General features: G+C 40.4%; 1 protein-coding gene across 2 annotated transcripts in view; it reads right to left on the bottom strand.

Annotated features, from left to right (window-relative positions):
- Positions 1-3572: 3572 nt before the first annotated feature.
- Positions 3573-13058, bottom strand: part of LOC126544793 (uncharacterized) — a 122039-nt gene continuing 112553 nt past the window's right edge. For both annotated transcript variants that reach the window (XM_050192261.3, XM_050192262.3), the window contains exons 14-15: positions 11290-12498; positions 3573-6417 (exon numbers count right to left, since the gene is read on the bottom strand). In XM_050192261.3, the coding sequence (XP_050048218.1) occupies positions 6413-6417; positions 11290-12498 (1214 nt within the window). In that variant the 3' untranslated portion in view covers positions 3573-6412. The remainder of the gene's footprint in view (positions 6418-11289; positions 12499-13058) is intronic.

The following is a 13058-nucleotide window of genomic DNA, read 5'->3' as shown; positions in this document are numbered from 1 at the left end:
GTCTTTATTTGCTTTTGTATTGCTTGCCCACCTGCTTGGTCTTCAGCCAAAGACTGCAGTATGTTGTAAGTAAACAAGCAATATGTTGTAAATAAAGAAAAAATTAACGAATAACAATGCCCATGTAGCTTCTACTCACAAACATTACATACAGACTCAATGCCAGTTCACAATTGCTTTAGTACAGGGAAGCATTTCCATACAGCATGTTTTTTCTAGCTGCATCAAACACTTAAAGATAGAGGAATATAAATCACAGTGAGATGTTTACTGACAGACTTTCCAGATTCATAGTCTCTTAATGAGTAACAAACGCTTGCTCATTGAAAATTTTATTTAGTTAGATAATGATCAGGACAGGCTTCAAACTGCTTGAATACATTAGCTGCGTAAGATCAATAATTAATGCAACTTCAATAATTATGCAAATAAGTGTGCACATTACACCGTTTCAAGAGGCTACCATTCTGGATACTCAAATGGTAAGCATAACTCCACCGTGATTTATATTGCTCCTATGAATATTTTTTTGTGCAGCTAGGATTAACATCCTGTATGGCATTAAACATGTGCATTTGCAATCTTTTACATAGAAGCAACTGTTTATAGGCAGGTTAAACTTAAAAGTAAAACGAGACATACATATGTAAATTGGGTGCAATAATTAGGTAGATGGCACCAACACATCTTAAACCTTTGAGTGCTGGGCATTTCTGCCCACTGTGTGCCAGGTTTTTCCAAGGTGAATCAAATTCAATTGCTGTTGGAAGTAACACATTAGCATACTTTAAAAGCAAATCATATTTACTGGCCTTGAGTTGCTGAACATTCTGAATTTTTTTTATAATAGTAGTAAAACAAAAACAATATTGCTAATAATTTTAAATTAAGATAACTAGTATACTAGCAAAAAAAAAAAATGTATGCACATTATTTTAAGAACTGGTTCTTGAGAGTTCACATGAAGTTCTTGAATTTAGAAATAACTGAAAAACTGTGCGAGCTTCTTGCTCCTGTTTGCTATAGTGCTGGAATTTGAGAGATGCATGCTATCTGAGCAACACCAATTCGTAAGCTTCCTCACACCACCTGTTGCACACAACTAAAAGCTAACCATGAAATTTTACTTTGATATACATTCTGTACCAATGTCATGACCAGTACACATCCACAATCGTAAATTATCTCGGGAAAGGAAAGGAGTGGAAATAGTTGCATGGCTCATGGCACTTACAGGGTTAATAAAGGCGTGGAATGTGTTTGGTATTAAAATGCCACTTTTTCGCAAATGTTTTCCAGCAAATATTTTCATTTTAAATGTGCCTGGTATGAATGGAGTTACCAGCATTAAATGTTTCCCCTGCTATACCTTTGCAGCCCTCCTCTGCCATTTTTTGTCCTTTTTCGTGCATTGGAAGCTGTGACATCTAAGTGCAATGCCTACAAAGTCACTCCCAGCTACACAATAACAACACTGGCACTGTTCTACACCTGTATATGTAGTAGTAGCAGTTCCTTACTACCACATAAGTGATGCGACCTTTCTTGCAGAACTGAAATCTGGACGAGCTGGTGCACAAAGAACGAAGGACACAAGCAGTTTAAAAACAAGCGCTGTTTGTACAAGCAGACTTCTCCGTGTTGTTTAGTCGGGCCTTACTGCAGCTAGTGGCATACTTGGACCAATAACAAGTAGCGCACACAACTACTGCTACCAACGGTAGTCAACAGACTGCTCCCAATTGTGACCAGCATTTCATTCAACCACGAGCAAAAATGTAACCAATTAAGGTTTGCTTAAACCTTTGTGCCAACAGGCACTGGAGCATGCAGATGAACAAGGACAGAGAAAATGCCAAATTTTAGTGATAAGAGATTTGTAGCTATGGGAGGGGCAGCCTATTGCTTAAAAAGCCCCTCACCAGGTCTGGCCATTTCGAGCTGACAACTGCTGTACATACAATGCTCGCTAACGACCATGTCTGCTAAGTATTACAACGCTACACACCACGGAAAGAGGTGAAATTTCAAACCAAACGCCGTTTGCCCTTCTCCTTGCAGGCGCCATGCTCCAAGCCGGAGGATGACATATATGTGCTAGAGCACCTACGTACATGCGTATTTGCTGCGACATTGCTCTTAGTGACGTGTGACTGCAAGAATTTGTGTAATATGTTGCATCAATAGATGAATTAAGGTTTAGAGAAATAATAAAACACATAAGCTGAATGCCTGCATGTATTTGTTTTAGTTTGCACTGCAGCAAGAGAGCTGTACCTCCGTTTCGTCTGCTTGTTCCCACATTGTGCAGTCGCATGCGCCGACACTGAAACTATGCCATTTTCTACTGTGTTCCCGCGCGCGATCATGCTCTGTGATCAGCTTGTGTCTGCCTCAGTGTTTGTGTAGCACTGACTTATACTGCTAGTCAAGTGTTCTTGAGCACAACATGCACAATCGTGCACCACATGAAACGAGATAAACACAACAGTTCGCGTGCAACACCGTCAGCGGACGTGCACCGCGCAGCAAGAAAGTGAGGGGAAAAAAAAAATGAAGGCCAGGCCCATTATGTATGCATCACATGATCCTTGAGGTCCAGTATGAGAGAACGCAGGGAAGTAATTTTGCTTGCGGAGGCTAGATGGGGCAAGTGGAGACAGTGTCTCTCTTGGCAGTGGCACTCTCCTCCTGAAATCATGGGTTCATGGTACGGCAACATTTCTCTCTCGGCTAATAATTGCTGAACGGTCCTTAGAGGGCATGTAACAACTTCCAGCGTATAACCTAAGTTTGCTATGAGGACTGGTGAGGGGCCCTTTAAGACCTAGATGCAAACTGAAGTCCTTTATGTTTTTGAGATGGACATTTATAACGTATAAGGGGTTCCAGCAAGTACGGACGCGAGCACAAGTAGGAAGAAACGGACAAGACAGCACTGTCCTGTCCGTTTCTTCTTGCTTGTGCTCGCATCCGTACTTGCTGGAACCCTTTATACGTTCACCATGCACCAACTGGCCCAGCAAGCCACTCTACTAGACATTTATAACATTCATTTACCAGTCACATTGAACAGTATTGCTCTGTTGAGGACATTTTTGCATTGCTAGAGGAAGTGTTTATAGATGTGCAATTGTAAAGAAGTGTGGTCAACAGCCATGATGCTTCATGTATCATCATTAAAGATGGGAGAGAAAGCAGGCATCTCAAAAAAGTTGAAAAGGGGCAGGTTGTCTTTTAAATGAAATTGTGCATAGCCTTACATACCGGAATAATGATGTATCAAGAACAGCATTGTCTGGTGACTGGACATGTATTTTTTAGCATTATTATTACCATGTTCAATGATTAGGTGCGCATTACACTTGTGAGAAAAATAAGGATGGAGAGAGAGAGTGAATCGAAATATGTAGTCTGATGTGTGGTTTGAGCAAGCAACACCAGCTGGTTTAATGAAAGTAGAGAGTAACATGCAAGGCAGTAACAAAAACGCACATGTTCACATGTTGTGCCACACGTCATCTTGCACTTTAGCTGGGAAAAGTGAGAACTAGAAAGGACTCGTACACATGTTCACTTAACCATTTTATATATACAGTACAGATTATTGCACAAGTGACATCATACACAGTGCTTCTGAATGCAAGTACAGCAACAACAACGCTGATAAATGTCTGGCAGTTGCCAAAGTGTACACCTGATTACATCCATTGGACCTATGACACAGTGGCCAACTCACAAACAACTGTGGCTGCACACATGAAAGCATTTAGACCCATGGAAATATATAAGACAGTATGTTTATGATTAGTTTGAAAAACATACAACCTGGTCAGCAGTGTGTTGCATACAGTATTAATTTAACAGAAAAATAAAAGTTACCACCGTTTCTTTTAAATTCTGAAAAGAAAGTGTAAAACGATTAAAAATGTTTGCTTTGCTTTCTTTTCAGTAACCGGTAAATTGATGTAGCTATTAAAAGTAACCATTATGACAGTACCAGAAGTGCTCCACTATTTATATAATGGGTGCTTCTTTTTTGGGTCATGCGTGCCTTACTGCATTTCACATAAGACTGCTGAATACAGGTGTGTACTTGGCAAACAATACATCTGTTGTACTATATCAAGCTGGCAGAAATTTCTGCAAGTGATGGAAGCTTCCTCTGATTTGAGAACAAATGTTTTCTGTGTAAGCACTATATTATATAAAAATGTACTGAATGCTTACCAATTATATTTCTTCTTCAGGGGTCGCTATAATTAAAACGCAGGCATTGGTAAAATAAATCTGTCACCCATGAAACTTGCACACCTTAGAAGCTAATGACATTTATTGTTTTGCACTACATAACAGCACTGCACAATCTAGAAACTGCAAATCCATTGGTTACTTTGTCATGCAAATTAATATGACAATACTTCAAAACACACACACAGTGGACGCCCCATGTGACATGGATCAATATTCAATATCCACAAATAAATAGTTCATTTTCAAATGTGTGAAAGCACAAAATATTTGTAAATGGTACTTCAGTATGGTTAGTATGCATACCATAGGCATAATTATTCTTTCCACAGCTTATAGAGACTGCAGAAAGCGTGCAAAGGCCCAAAATTGTGGTCACTTTGCGCAATCTTACAGAAATTGTGCCATCAGCTGTTCCTATAACTAAGCTTATAACCGCACCAGTGAGAGCCAGTTAATCTCAATAAAGAATAAGCAACCATTACCTAAGTTACAATTCCAAAGGTACTAAAGCACCATAGGGAAAAAAAAAAAAAGAAGAGTGAAACATCTATCTGCTTTCACCCACATAAAATGAACAGTTGTACTTATCATGAAGCTTGGTGCATGTCACATGGGAAAACGGCAAGTCTCCTGAAAATGAGACGAGTGCAAATAAGCTCCCTACAACGGAAGATATCAGGAAAACTGCCCTTGAGCAAAGTGCAGCAGATCAGTGAGAAAACCTGCAGTTTGCAAACACACACAGAAATTAAGGAGTGGCAACAAAATTAGCACACACCATGTCATTCCTTAACTTTGAGGTGTCTGAGAGATAAATAACAATGCTTCATTTAAAAAAGCTAACAAAGTGAGCCTGGCAGCAGAAAAATTTCAGCGAAGGGCCAACCAACACAGCATTTTTCTCCCTAAGTGACTAAGCTGGCACACACCTAACAGAGAGAGCCTGCAAAGCAGGCAGTAATAAGAACATTACATACTACCTAGTAACCAGGTTTGTATATTACAAACCGGAATTTAACACTGTTGTATAAACTGTTAGAAATGTGCCGCGTCAGATTAAAAAATGCGGTTTGTACACTCTCTGTCAGCCCTCGGCATTTTGTACGAGAATAATGCGCCAGTCCACTCATGCATGCCGCATTTATATATGTGTTATGCATGTGTGTTCATACATATATGTATATATACTATACGGATAATAACAGTACTACACACATTCTCACGACAGGGCATGACAAACACAAACTGCGGTAAATATGCAGGACCATGCAGCAAACACTCATTTACCTATTATATCAGGGAACTGAAGAGCAGACAGTGTGGTAACAATTTGCGCTTTCGACTATTGGTGTGTCACTGCTAGCTGCACAAGCTCAAAATGCGAACACCACACAACAAAACTGCGAAAGAGCAAAATTTTTGCTTTGCGTGACACAACTGCGCTACCCTGTAGCCAGTGCTTTTGGCTGGCAACAGCAGGGCTACTATCAACTCAGGAGCTGACATTGTCTTGTGAGATTGGCACGGGGCACGCACCAGCGACTCCAAAATTGCAGAAAGCTATGTCAAAAACGGCAATAATTTACAATGGACCAGGTGAGCCATGTAGCCCACCTTGTTTCAGCTGTGCCCACTTTTGGCTGTGTTTATACTGAAATGATCCATGATGTTAAAAACAGGTATGTCTGTTGTGAAGATATGTTGCAAACACAGCACACTGTGCAATGCAATTTTCATGAACGAAAAACACACATATATAAGAAATGTAAGAAACTGATTTCACAATAACTTGATTTGTTATGCTTGTGTCCTGTTAGCACTCCAGATGGCAAGAACAAGACATTCCGATGCTAGACAGGTGAGGTTATCACACTTTCTGCTGCTCGAAATAACGATTGTAATCATATTCTATCCACAATGTTCACCTTACAAAGGTGGTAATATATAACCTCTGCCTCTCATAAGCAGCGCATTGTGTCTATATACCGGACTACATACCCATCATGCACCTAAGTAGTACTGCTTAACAGCCCTGCACCTTCATGCAAGGTCTGCAGGGTTGCAGTCACACGAAGTGATGTTCAGAAGACAGTGAGATGAAGCAAAATGCTACATGCTGACAATGTCCAAGTGCCTCCACTGTTGAGTCAGATGTTCTTCACACTGCAGAGAAACAAAAGATGATGCAAAAGACTAGTTTTACTGGCACTGCTCATCACAAGAAAGGGTACTTGTTAAGAGTGGAGGCCATCATCTTTTGTAGCAAATAAAGGAGTTTTGTTCAATTAGTATCGAGCCTCAATCTGGCAGATATTTTTTTTCTTGTTTCCTCTGCTTCTGTTATTGCTTGCCCACTTATTAATTATTAACCAGTTAACTCTGCAGCCGTGTATGCTGCACTTGCAAAAAATTTCAGTGGACAGACTATTGCAAAAAAAAAAAAAAAAAAAAGATAAGGCCAGCAAAGCGTCATCAACAATTGCTGACTGGCCTTAACTCTTTTTGTTCTGTGCACTTATTCACTTCCTTCAGGCTTCACATTATACAAAATTGCATTTTTACTGATGCATGGCATGGTTTCTGAATACTTTTTAGATATGTTTTCATGTCCTGATCACCATGCACGAAAGCACTGTTAAGAATCTTTGTATTCTTCTTCCTATTATTATTATTATTATTAATCTTCTCAGTGCATTTGAGGTGTTCTCACTTTGATGATTGCACAGTCATTCATATTTGTTGTGGTAAGCCATAAACCTTCTTCGGGACTAGTAGATAAGTTTTACTCAATCTCTCCAACGTCAGCTTTTCAGATTTGTTTGTTTTTCTGGTTCTACAAGAGTAGTTTAGCATGCTGTTACACCACTTCGCAGCTACCACTGCTGTTACTGCTGAAAACATGCATTTAATACAGTGACAGGTACATGCAACCAGCGGTTCTATGTGTTAATATGTTGAAACATTCAATGTGCAACATATAATTTTATAAAAGAAGCTCCTTGTTGTATATAAAGTAGAACTGCATTATAATAACTCCGCATATAGTAAAACTCTGCTAGGGAAAACAACAACAACAACAAAAAAAGAAACACCAATACTGATTAAATCCTATAGCTGAAAAAAAAAAATTACATGCAAAGTAAGATACCACACCATTAAATACCAAAGGCCTTGGTAGCACAAATGCACTTCAAAGCATGCACCTCTCAGGTAGCCACATGGCTGAAATTGAAGCTTTGAAGCGACATTAAAGGCAAAAATGGAAGACAAAGCCAAGTGATAGATTCATGTCCCAAATTTTTAAAGCATCAACTTTACTGAGAACAGAGCTTTTGTAACTCGGAAGTTGACATGAATACAGATGACATGAACCACAACCGACAGGATTGGCACGGGAAAAAAAAAAACAGCTTTCATGACTTATAATGTCCCATTTATAGCGTCCAATTACGGACAAAAAAAAAAAAAAAAAGAAAGGGGGGGGGGGGGCGCTAATTATGCTGCATTTTCATGTGAAAGAGAATGGAGTTTAGCTCATAGTGGATTTCTTCACAACATGTTTTACTGTGCTATTAGAGGCACTGTGATAACCTCTCTGTGTGGCCCTGTTGATTCAAAGCAGGTGGTAGTGCTTAGCTAATCATGAACTTCGAGATTGCTGGCACAGTGTAGAATTTCTACTTATATTTATAAACCCATATCCTCATAAACCAAACTCCCTCACCCCTCCGTCTATGGATGGCTCCAGCCAAGAGTGGATGCTGTATCGAAGATTTCAATAAATACATCTGTTTCTCTACATAAATAACTTTATTCAATAAGAGATTTGAACTCTGAAAGAATTGTGTGGCCCTTCCTGTCTCTTTGTATAAATAAAGCAGGTGTTACAATTCTGTAAATGTTACCTTAACAGTACAGAATGATACAATGTATGCCTTCTTGTGTCCCTTAAGTGTTCACCACTGCATGCCATAATGCATGCTTCCAGGGAAATGACTGGAATGGATTAATAATCCATATGAAGGGTTTATACTTGCATGGACACTAGTATTCCACAGAGTTTTTTGTTAACTATATCAAATCTTTGAAGTTGGGACAATTAGATCACAGCAACCTTGTTTACCATCCAAGCATAGAGATCAATGGCGCTAGACAAGGAGTAATCTGTGCAGCTATGTGCCCACAATTAACAGAGGTGCTTTATCTTTTTATTCACTGACATTAGATGCGTTCAAGCTGTTGGAAGCTGGTTTTTGATTTTATCTAGCCAAATGAAATTTTGAAAAGGCCAGTTTTGTAGAAGCTATGCAAATGAATATTTCACCTTTGCATACTGAAACCAATATTACTTAGGAAAAACAGCAACAATGCCTAATAACAGCTGTAGTTAGAAAAAGATAATTTTGACAAATGAAATTTTGTCTTACTTTTTTTTTACTTGGAATGACAGCAATACTTGCCTTATTTTTTAACAAGTTCATTTTTTATGAAACACTTTTGATCAGTTGGTGAAACCCCTAACTCATATGCGACATTATGAATGCTGAACAGTGCCTATACAATGTGTGTGTGCATATGTACATACAATGCTGAAGCAAAAAGGTCAGTGACATAGAAACAGCATATCCATGTCATTTCTTCTTATTGTTTCTGCAATATGTGTTAGTAGTGTATCACCAACAAGCCTAAATCCACACCATGTCAATTTTCTGCAAAAAGGCTGTGGCAGATCTACTGTTAACTCTTTCCATGCCAAAAACAAGTCTCACTTGTCCAGGGATTTCCATTTGCCTGTTGAATGTCACAGACGAGTGGAAATTGTTTTTATTTTGGCGTGAATGTTGCGCTACTAGATGGCACCAGCTTCCTAGAAAACTGATATTCTGTGGGCTTGCTTGGCAGAAATGGAGTGGAAGCCTGGCTACCCTCAGTTTTGAAAATGGCGGCATAGAGATAGGTGGGTGCAGCTTTTAAATGCTGGAATCGTGGTGTTTCTGGATGTTTCTTCACCTCAAGTGAACAATTAGACCTCGAAAGCTTTAGTGAGTCGTGTTCGGAATTTAAACTTAGTACTGATGATTTTAGGGTAGAGTTTGAGCCTCTGGTGCCCTCTCTCACATGGACACAGCTAGACGATAACACTTCGCCACTGGTGCCTCTGCAATTTTCCTTTCCTCGCGCTACCAGGAATGATACATCACATGAAAAAAAACAAAAGCACTGTTGACTTCTGTCTCAACAAATGTCAAGCTTGTCAAGCCCCATAAGCATCGTATAAAGTGCTTCTATGGCTATGCTCATCTGCAACTCAAAAACATAAAAAAAATTGACGGAAACAGTCAACAAAATTTAGCAAATGAACTGCTGATAGTGCAATAATGAAAGCTTCTCACAATGGCTCATTCATAAAAGAAAATTTGCCACCAAATGGATAATGACATCACTGTACTTTTGATTCTAGGTTTTAGAGCTTAAGAAATCGGAAGCACATCATAAATGGCCCCAATATTCCATTAATTATTACACTGTAGCAGACTCTGCACTGTTGTTGACAATCAGTGATTACATATGTGCATACTATGTAGTTGACGGAAGACAACAGAAATTTTACGAGCGTATCATATTTTTGGCTCCTGTGTAATATCCAGCGAACTGAAACACATCTTATTCCTTCAGAGAGAGAGAGAGAGAAAATAGTGATGAAATTGTGCAATAACAAACTGATACTGCAACTACAAGTCTACAAAAACACTACAGCTGAGGCACGATGCCACAATAAACACTAAGAAGCATCCCAACACTCGCTTGCATGAGCATATTTACACCTTCTTACTCATAGTTCTTAGTAAATTCAAATTATCACCATGATCAACATTATCATAGGACAATATTACAACTTGCTCAACCCAGTTTTACACAGTACCTGGAAATTTAGGTAAAATCAATGAATGGCCAGTAATTACTTCACGAATAATCCAATCATCACCAGCTTTTTTTTTTTAGTTTACCAAAAAATGAAGGCCTCTCCTTGCAATCTCCAATTACCCTTGTTTTGCACTAGCTGATTTCAACTTGCAGCTGCAGATGTCCCAATTTCATCACCCCACATCTGTTTTCTGCAGTCCTCGACTGTGCTTCCCTTTCCTTGGCATCCATTCTACAACGCTAATAGTCCACCGGTTATCTGCCATACGCATTACACGGCCTGCCCAACTTCATTTATTTTTTTTAAATCAACTAGAATATTGACCATCTTTGTTTGCGCTCTGATCTACACCGCTCTTTTTCCTCTCTTGTTACCCCAAACATTTTTTGTTCCACTGTGCTTTGCACGGTCCTTAACTAGTTCTCGAGCTTCTTTGTTAACCTCCAAGTTTCTGCTCCACATGTTATCACTGGTAGAATCATACACTTTTCTTTTAAACGAGAGTGGTAAGCTCCCAGTCAGAATTCGGTAGTGCCTACCGTATGCACTCCAAGCCATTTTTATTCTTCTGTAAATTTTCTTCCTGTGATCAGGGTCCCTTGGGAGTAATTGACCTAGATTAATGTACTCCTCTACAGACTCTAGAGGTTGACTGGTGATCCTGAATTCTTGTTCCCTTGCCAGGCTATTGAAAATGTAATTAAAGAATAAAGTCCCTTAATTAAAATGTAACCCTTTTTCCCAACAGCTGAAATTTTCAGTAGTGTGCCAGACAGCTAAAAAATGTTGCAGCTGTTTTTTTTTATATAAGACCATAAAACACCATAACAAATAAATGACAATAAATGCATTAAGTTGTGGCCACTGCAATACCGCAATTAAAAACCATAGTATCACTCACAAATTTCAAAATACATAAAAATTAATTTTCATCGGCAACTTTTATGATCTAGCAATAAAGAACATACAGTTTACAATGTACACAAGAAAACGGTTGAGGTCTCAGGTTGAATGCTTCGTTTTTCGGGTGCACTTTGGTTTCATCAGCCTTATTTGCCCCAAACCATATCACTCCTTTCATTAAAGAAAAAAAAAAGAGCCTGCCATACCATTGTCAAAAGCATTGGGGTTGATCATGCGTAGTAGCTCAGACTCTGGAAGCATCGACATTGCCGAGATGTGGTCCATGTTTGGCCCTTGAGCTTGGGTTTGTGCTTGCTGAGCCGACTGTGGGGCTTGATCCCTGGAGACACCCAAGCTAGGCTCCACAACAAGGGTTTGCGGCTGGCTGACTGGCTGTGCTGCTGCCTCAAAAGAAGTCAGGCCAAATGCACCAGCAGCTGCCATATTGTCCTGGCACTGAGGGTTGCTATCAAAAGTACCTGTCACTGAGAACTGAGCACTTGGTGCTGTGTTTACGCCCACAGGGCCTGGGTCCATGATCACTTTGTCACCAAACACTACAGGCACCTTGGGCTCAGACTGGGTCAGCATACCATTCAGTGAGTCTGACCAGCTGGAGGTGACCTCTGTCTTGACTCCTGCGCAGGTGAAGTCCATGCTCTGCACCTGCTGCTCCAGGCTACTGGCAGGCCAGCTTGACAAAGACAGAACTGGAACATCCTTCACCTTCTGTTTTTTGAACTGCTGTTCATCTGCAAAGGATGCTGTAGTGTTGTCCAAGGGCTGCATCTCGGGAGGCCGCCCCTCAAGGTCTGGCTCCGTTGAAGCTGACTCGCAGTTCATCTGTCCCCACAGCGGCTTGGCAGCATTCTCAGTCTGGTTTTGGTGGGCTGTAGTCAGAGCACTCCATTGGCTCTCGCACTCAAAGGTGGCTGAGGCAGCGACTGTGTGAGCAGGTGTGCCTGTCTCTGTTGTCACTCCCATGAGCTGGTCGACACTGCAAGGAGGTAGCATGCTCTGGTCTGTGTAGAACAGACCGAGGTTTCCCAGCTGCTGCTCATCCGAGGCTTTCAAGGGCTCCTCTCCGGACAATTCATAGTTTGCAGCACATTTGTCTGGGGCCCCTTCAGGAGCATGAGAGATCTTGCGCTTGAGATGACATGACTCAGCTAGGCTTATGTCTTCAGCTACAGCCTTCAGCAGTGTCTGCTGAGGAGCTGATGAAACTACAAGACTCAATGTGGCAGGTGCTGCTGGCTGCTGCTGTTGCTGCGACTGCTGTTGCTGTGGCTGCTGCTGCTGCTGTTGTGTCTGTGGCTGGGTTGGCTGTGCTGGCTGCTGCACCACTACAAACTGGATGTTGTTAGGTGCTGCAGCTGCTGCTCCACTGCAGGTTCCTGGCTTGGACTGAGACTCTGAAAGAATTCAAGGAAGTCTTGTAGCATGCTTTAAATGCTAGAAAAGGAAAGTTAGCAGCTACCTTTGTTTTTCCTCCTTTTAACTAACATCTTTCTGTGGAACCTGCATGTGCTTTCTTGTGGCTTCGCACCACTTTCAGGAGGATACAAACTTCTTCCTTAAATTTTCTTCCACCTTGTAGATTTTCACATATTTAATTTGTTTATTCTCTAGATGCTTTCAAACTCACACTTTGCAAGTGGCAACATACAGAGTACTTCTCATGATATATTATTAAACACAGGTACAAGGCAGATAAAAACAACACAAACGACTGTTAACTGAAATGCCGCACTGTAGCATAAAAAAAACTACCTAGCAGCATCAACTCATCAGTCATGAACCACATGTCTCAAAAGATAAGATGCAATTAATTCCTGTGAGTGGAACCTCACTACCTACAAAGCTGGGAGTACAATTGCATTCACGACTAAGCAACAAAGGTTAGACCTTCTCATATTTCATGACAAAATACTCACAAAATGCCTTCAGAATAAGGACATCACAGCAATAACTT

The sequence above is a fragment of the Dermacentor andersoni genome, chromosome 1 (assembly GCF_023375885.2).
Source record: "Dermacentor andersoni chromosome 1, qqDerAnde1_hic_scaffold, whole genome shotgun sequence".
NCBI classification, from domain to species: domain Eukaryota; kingdom Metazoa; phylum Arthropoda; class Arachnida; order Ixodida; family Ixodidae; genus Dermacentor; species Dermacentor andersoni.
The sequence above is the reverse complement of the archived record's forward strand: the minus strand, read 5'-3'. Positions and strand labels throughout refer to the sequence as shown.